Here is an 8,479-nt window from a genome sequence, read left to right as displayed (position 1 = left end):
TAAAACCTGAAAAACAAGACAGTGATTAAGTGCTAATGATGATGATGAAAAAGACTAGATTACTGTGTTTATATCATTATAAAACTCCTCAAGACATAGAAGAAATACTTCAATGGTTGCAAAAGTTTACCAAGACATAATAAACCTTTTTCAAGTAAGAGAGAGAGAACATTCTACTCAGAAGGTGACTAAACTTAAGATGCGCACACGACAGGTGGGTACAAGACACCATCCTAGCACATATGGCTGTGGAGTCCAGCAGCTGGCCCTTCTGGACTCTCAGTGACCCTCTGGTGAGAAGCCTGGAGAAGCTGTACCTGTATGTGTTCTCCGGTGAGCCTTCAGGTGAGAACTTTTTGTGTACACTTTGTTGCATCCCTCAAAATCACATCTGTGGATACGCCGTTTTCTGGAGTCTGGCGATTCAGACCGTCTCTGGCGTCTTGTGCTCTCAATACTAAATGGTGAAATTGAACTGGAAAAAAAAAAAAAAGTGGAGTTAGATAGTGAGAGAAACACAGCACTCTGTTTTGGTTCTAGTGGCATGAGACCTCAGTGACATACTCTACAGCTTCATACGGACTCAAGGCCCCAATGTTCACACTTCCCGCTGTCACTTTCTCTGACGCGTTTCATTTCTTAATCTTGAAGGCAGGCAGCTTGACCTATTTCTCGTAAAAGACATGCTTAAAAACGACAGGACAAAAGCGAAAGCTAAATGGAAGCAGTGGTAGGTGAGTAGATCCCCGTTATCAAACGCGAAACAATCCGGTGGTGTTAAAATTACACTTCCACGATTTGAGCTTCTGAATACACTTACAGAGAATATCTTAGGAAGCCCTGCTATAGACAAATGACGAAAACGAAGGCATTTAATAAGTACCATGAGGGTCTAAATAGCATGAAACAACGAAGAAAATTGTGTAAAATCACGACGTGCATTTCAAAACAAGTGAGGCTGGGCTGAAAGAAGTGACATCAGTATATCAATTACATGACTCAGGATAAGCTATTTCTGTTCGGTAAACTGCACCTGACATTCGACTTTTCCAGTTGATGGTTTTTCATGGTAAGGAACAAAGTGCATTGTATTTAAAGATTAGCTGTACCATCACTAGGAAAAAAAGTTTTAACTATAAAATTTGGCCCTGACTTGCATGTTGTTTAACCTTAATGCCACAGCAGAAAAAACAGGATTAGTTTGTAATGTCAGGCAACTGATTAACATGCACTTCTTCAAACCTTAATCTCTTTTGATCGAGATCGAACTGAAGAATATGACTCATCTTTTTTAGTCATGAAGTTTTTAAAATTATAGTGAAATATAACAAAAACACTTTTACTATACTATACCATACTTCTGTTATAAAAATTTACCATTGTTAATATTTTGAAATATTTTCTTCCAGCTTTTCCATGTTTTGATGCTTTTTAAAATTACTCTGCATTAATAAATCATCTAGTTTTAAAAAACCTGAACACTACAGATAAAGATAAAATCCCTCTTGTCTTCCCTCATCATCCTGATCCCAAGGGAAACCTATCATCGGTTTTCTTTAAATTTTTCCAATTCTTTTAAATTATGCATACCTATGTATATCTGTATTTACGGAAACTCATAATATTGTTTTGTGGCTTTTAAGAGACATATAATGTCATGCTGCTCACATCATTCTGCAAATTGTTCTCCACTCAACACTAAGCATTTGAGTAAGCATTTGAGATCTATCCACATTGATACAAACACTCTAGCTTATTTACTTGTGCTGTATATCACAATTCATTGATTCTACAGTGAACTTTTTCGTATTTTAATGTTTCTAAAATTAGGACGCTTCTTACAATTGATGGCTTGTCATAGTTTAATTGGCATACTTTTTTTCTTTATTATTGGTACATAAAGTAATGCTGCATTTTACAGTAAATAGTGTTTTAACTTGGATCAGAGGTTGGTAAACCTTCTCTGAAAAGGGCTAGATTGTAAATATTTTATTTGGACTTTGAGAGTCATACAGTGGATGTTGTAACAAATCTACTCTGCAATTGTAGCATGAAAGTAGCTCTAGACAAAATACAGACAAATGAGTATGCTATGCCTAATAAAACTATTTACAAAACAAACAGTGGGGTATTTTTGGTTCATGGGCTATAGTTGGTTGAGACCTGACTTAGATGAAATACGGTAGGTAGTAGACCAATGACTACTCATCTCAGAGTTTTTAAATCCATTTCCTAAGTGATGGAATATTATTTCTAATACTTCACTATAACATTGCAAAAGTCAACTTTTAAAAAATGTCTCCTTCTATCTATGTGTCTTTTAAATTTTCAATGTATCTTCTCACTTGTGCAAATAACAGATTCAGTAGTCAAAACTTTATGTTGTTAGGTAAGATCAAATATAAATAACGTTTATCTACTTGTGTCTTAAACAGTTTTATGTAAAAGCTCTATTAGTAGCATGAAAAACCATATGGGACATCTAAGCCACTTTTTCCAGCCTTCTTATCAGTCACTGTGGATTTGTGGTTTTCCACATAACTGACTCAGTTGCAGGGATTGGAGCTATTGTGAAGGGTCAAAATAGTGTGACGGGTTTGGCCATGAAAGAAACAGCTTTAGTTACTCCTGACAAGGCATGTTCTGGTACAGGGTGTGGTTCTTGTGAACAAGTGAGACTGTACATGTGAAAATAGGGGAACAGTAATTCATTTCTTAAATCATTAAAATAAATATGGATCTTGGCAATGGGGACCTCACAAATAAAACTTTTGTGTTGTGATATATTTGATATCTTTTAAATAGAGAAAATGACATGGTATTTGTTTGCTTCAAACTATAACTTGAAGTCTGTAATAAAAACACATTGTTTCATACAATACTTGCTACATACTAATATATAGAAGTCTAAATATAACTATTTTACATTTGTAGTTGATTTTAGATATTTACCTTGCTATGTATTTGTATATAGAGAGAAAAATGAAAAATAAATCTGAAATCAAAACCAAGTAACAACTAAGCAGGTCTTTAAGGGACCAATGAAGCAATACTTCTGTATAGTCCATCAACCACTGAATTATACAGCAGGCAGTGAAAGGAAAGCAACGGCTACGGAATGACATAAAATTACTTCACTAAGAGTTAATTTACATCAAAATTAAGACGTGTTAGGTAGATGGTTTTAATGTTATAAAACTTCATGCTCTTGTTTTCTTCATTTTAAAGTGAAATGTTTTAGGACATTATGAAGAACCAACACCTAAAGTTAACTGTGCAAGAAAAGTAATTTTTTTTAACAACAAAAAAACGACAAGTGCAACGATTAGCTGCACTCAGCAAAGCTGGCTTTGACATGACATTCTATGAGGAAGATTTGTCCTTGGTTTCCCTTTTAAAATGGCAGAGACATCCTCAGATGTCAAAGAAACTGGCTAGGCTGTACTCTTCCGAACTGCTTATTTGATCTCTTTGTGGAAAGGAAGGAAGGTCAGCGGGTCTGAGGTAAAAGGGGATCAAAAGTGCAGAAGAACTAAAAAAACACAGGAAAAGGAGAGGACACTCCAAGGCCACGGAGGACTGACTGCTGCTGTGCTGGGCTACAGCATGACCCACGGTTGGCAGGCGCTATCGGTGCAAGACAATTGTGGGTTGGGAGTTGGGCCAAGTCAAGTCCATGGCCGGATGTGACAGACAAGCTGCTGGCACCAAGTATGTCTGTATCTCTAGAGCCTAGAATATTGTGGACATTCAAGAATTAAATATAGTGAAAGGATGGATAGATGAGTGTTACTAAATCAGGCAATCCTAATTTTCAATTTAATATCATCAACCAGTTAATCCTTAATTGATTATCTTTACTAGGATCCTTTAATTTCAAGTCTTCAGAGAATGATTACTTAATTTCTCACTCTTTCTCTCATTTCCCTAAGTTTCGTATTTTAAATACTATACAAAGCAGCTACTAAATATCAGGGAATCTGGGTAACCATTAAAAACACATGTACATAAGTGTGTCAGTTCTTTGCTCTAAGTTCAAGAGAAAGGCATTCTAAAGCATTGCTTACCATTAAAATTCTCAGTGGGAAGCCACTGAGATCCCTCTGAACATGTACAGGATGCTCAGGATGCTGGTGAACTAAAAAAACCCTCTTTTGGTCACTGTAAGCACGTAGGGTAAGTGGGAACGGGTGAAGGACTGATCTTTACTCTCGGTACATCATATTGTCCTATCTCACTTCGGGACACGTAAGCATGGGTGTTTGGTAACAGAATAGCTATAATCACACTTTGGGTGTTTCTATTCTGCCCATTCTGTGATTTCCAAGCAATGTGTCCCTTTGTTTAGAAGGCACTTATTGGTGTCCTCAAATGCATGGAAATGAACTTCTGGGTTTCAAAACTGGCCTTGTTCTAATGAATGGGCATGTGAAGGTAAGTATCACATATGCCAGCACAGGACTCTTCCAACAATCCTCAGTAATAAGCTCTATATGATGAAAATGGTGGAACTAAAACAGAGGCTAGTGTGTTCCCAGAAAGTACACTAAACACATCTGTCTAGTTCAAAGAAACAATAACTAAAGGCCTACTCCCTTCCCCAGAAGGTTAGACCATTTAGAGCAGTGAATGAATGCCTGAGGGGGCCTCTTAAGCACCCCGACATAATAATTAGATCTAGAGAGAACAAATGAGTGAATCATGACTTCAGTTGCACAATAGTCCCAGTTGGAATGGCGAGTTAAATTAGAATTAAACCCAGGGAGGCTTGAAAAGTCACATCCAGGAACAGCTCTATTTAAATAGAAGGCACCACATGGCTGCCATGAAAGAAATTAAGGTTAACTGTAATCAGCAGGTAATGAAAGACCATTTGTCACGTGTGACCTTAATGTGATGAGATGCCCTTCAATGAAATTGGAGTTTCTAGAGTTTTTTTTTTTTTTTAAAGCCAAGACATTCTTTTAAGGCTGGAAAGAAGACACACACACACACACACACACACACCCCAAATTTTTAAAATAAGAGCAGAAGATAGTGGACTAGAAGGTGCTTAGCAAATCCACACAATCTCAACAGAACTCCGAGGACCATGGTTGAGGATAAAAATGAGATGACATTCACAGATGCTCACCACGTGCCAGGCACTGCTCTAAACGCTTTAAGTTTCAAAGCAATTCTCTGAGATCAAATGTATTGGCATTCCTAGTTCACAGATGAGGAAGCTGAGATACAGAGACTGAGGCCAAGGCCAAAATAAGGTAGGTGGCCGCCCCAGAATTTGAACCCAAGTGCTCGACTCTACGACCCGGTCTTAGTTATTACATTCTACTGACTCAGATAGATAGATGTAATATATACCATCATATAACATGTAAAAACAACAAAATGATCTGTATCATTTATATTTCCTCAGTAACCCAATTATAGAAAACAACAGCACATAAAAGCATTCTTCAATGTAGCCTGCTATAATAAGGCACACACTTTTCTCTTGAGGATTTTAAGGTAAACTGTTTTATACATATTGCCAGTAGAGGTACTCAATATAATTATTTAATATTAATCTACCTATGAAAATACATTCTTATGGTTGTTGTAAAATATATATTTATTTCCAGGGAAACGTTTTTAGAAGGCTGAGTCTGGCAGTGGTACGCGATCATGTCTTCCTTGACCAAAGGCCACGGAATTAGTTCCTGCCCTGCCATTCCAGTTTATTTACAATTGTACCAAAAAGTATTTCAAGTTGGCGGCACAATAAAGTTACCCGAAGGGAAGTGGAAACATCAGTTTTAAAAGTATGTTTTCCAAAGTTTATTTTAAAATTATTTTGAATAAAACATTAAATATCACCAACTGGAATTCTGAACTGGTTCCTGCCATAAAGTACATGGACAAACCACTTCCTTGTTATTAAATCTAATACCACATTGCAAATGAAATATCAAGGCCATGAGCCAAAAAAAGCGTTGATGAGACTTTTAGTTAACCAGGGGTTACATAAATCTTGGTAAAAGATTCTATTCATGACAAAAAGCCAGACATTGCATTTCTTCTTTTTGCAGGCTTTTTCTTAGCCAGCAGATGGCTCTCAGAAGCAGGAATCTTTACATTAATTTTCCATACAGTATCTGACCAAACTCTATCTAGCTCCCATGAAGCCATGCCAATTTCTTTTCTATGATATTAATTGGGGAACAGGTGCCATTTAAATACACTCACTATCTAATCCCCAGAAGCTACTTTCCAAGACAGTACAGATTCACCAGCATGAATTCCTCGCTTTGTAGTTTCCTATGGAAAACTACTTTTGAACAGATTGAAATTATAAGTAGTTGCCATCTTTTCCAGAAACTGTGACTAAGGCATTATACCACTTCACGTTCAAATGTGGATTCAATAAAAACGAATTAATTTTCAGAAAATGTATAAATCAAGAATACATTTGCTAAAATATGTCAAAAAGCTCATTATTAGCATATATTCAACTAGAATTTGGCACTTTTTTCATATGAACAGACTGTACCCAAAATATATTTCTAATTATTGCTTTATTTTAATAAATGAAATGCCCTACTAATGAAAAGATAAAGGGTTTACAAATGAGTCTTTTTTAGGCGGGTCTGTAGATAGATAGATTCACAGTATATCATGATTTTACTTAAACATAACAGCTGCTCCTAAGTATTTTTTATCACTTTCTAGACCATTAAAATACTCAAAAATGTTATAGCTTTATCTTTCTGGCTTTTTTTTGATTCATCATATTTCAGCATGTATGATCATAAGCTGTATTAAGTAAAAGGTCTGAAGATAAAAATAGAAAATAATGAATCCTTAATAGCATTAGCTGTGATTGGTTTTATTATTAAATTTTATAATGAATTTAGATTATAAATTGAGATAGGTATGCTAACAAAAAAGATCCATTTGGGATACATAGTGCCTACTCAAAATAGTTACTTTGGAGAACACTATATGCATTGCAAAGACTTTACCCCATAAAATCAACTCACAATTTAGGATGAAACAAGAGTCCTGGAACAAGCATAGATTTCTGAATTACAACAGACATTAAATGGAAGACATATAACTTACTGAAATATTCAAGATGAACTTTTACACAGAAATTCTTTGGAAATCATTGGGGTTTAAATCACATTTTACGCCAGGCATTGTAGCTATATGAATTATTTGAACCTTAAAAGGGCTTTCTAGGTCCAAAGGGGATTAATTATTTTAATCTGAATGCCTTTAAGGCAGGCCCTGTGCTCCCCCGTTTGACGTGAACCCTACCACCCACCTTTATAGGGTCAGCGCTTCATATTTACCTTACTGGTGTAGCCCTTAAATCCGTCTGACTTTGAGACCCTGTAGAATTGTGCTAAATTAGAGAAATAAGTTCTTATTTCATCAAAGATAAACTTTAAACTCTTCAAGATTGAAGATATGGTCTTATGAATGCCTCTCCAGAAACTGGCATGCCAATTAGGTACTTGATTGAAAGGGTGAAGGGAAAGAGAGGATGGAGCTTGGGGAACAGTTGACTCCATGAGAACTTTACCAAATGTGTACACTGGAGTCTCACCATAATACTGCTCCAGGGTAGCATTTGATATAAAGAGGTTACTTTTTCCATATCAGAAGGATCTTACTATAAGGCAGATTTACAACACACAGTCCTATGGACATATATACCCCAGGCAAGAATGGTATATAAGAAGATTCTGTGCTTTAAATATTCAAATATATATAAAATGTTCCAAATATACAGTTCTAATGAGATACTGTAATGCAACCATATATAAACTTTCGAACTGACCATCAAAACAGGGCTCCATCTAGTTTATGCTGATCATTAACTAGGTCTATATTACACTAGAGATTCATTTTATTAAAGAGCACTGAAATAATACCAGCTAACTATCTGGTACTTAAGCTAACATAAATTATTGAAACAGTTTTTATTACTCATATGGGGATTTATAAATAACAAGACCAAGTAGAACTCATTGATAATATTTCACTGGAGTTTTTCTTGGCCAGGACATGGAAGCGATCAAAATGTCCTACAATAGATGACTGGATAAAGAAGATGTGGTACATATACACAATGGAATGTTACTCAGCTATAAGAGATGAAATGCTGTTATTTTTAACAACATGGATGGACCTCGAGATAATCATGCTAAACAAAATAAACCAGACAGAAAAATCTGAAAACCACATGATATCACTTATATGTATGATATAAACCTAAAAGCAACAAACAAACATGACAAACAGAGACTCATGGACATAGGCAATACATTAGTGGCTACCAGAGGGTAGCGGGCAGCGGGGAGGTAGGTGGGGGAAAAGGGGTCAAATATGCAGTGACAGAAAGAAATTTAACTATGGGTGGTAAACACACAATACAATATATATATATACATGACTTACTGTTGAATTGTACACTTGAAACTTATTGGATTTC

General features: G+C 35.9%; 1 protein-coding gene across 4 annotated transcripts in view; it reads right to left on the bottom strand.

Annotated features, from left to right (window-relative positions):
- Nucleotides 1-8,479, bottom strand: part of KLF12 (Kruppel like factor 12) — a 237,584-nt gene that overhangs the window by 27,604 nt on the left and 201,501 nt on the right. For all 4 annotated transcript variants that reach the window (XM_011369778.2, XM_011369779.2, XM_023536386.1 and 1 more), the window contains one exon: nt 318-475. In XM_011369778.2, the coding sequence (XP_011368080.1) occupies nt 318-475 (158 nt within the window). The remainder of the gene's footprint in view (nt 1-317; nt 476-8,479) is intronic.

This window comes from Pteropus vampyrus, unplaced genomic scaffold (genome assembly GCF_000151845.1).
Source record: "Pteropus vampyrus isolate Shadow unplaced genomic scaffold, Pvam_2.0 Scaffold155, whole genome shotgun sequence".
Taxonomy (NCBI): Eukaryota; Metazoa; Chordata; class Mammalia; order Chiroptera; family Pteropodidae; genus Pteropus; species Pteropus vampyrus.
This window is presented reverse-complemented; position numbering and strand designations above follow the sequence as displayed.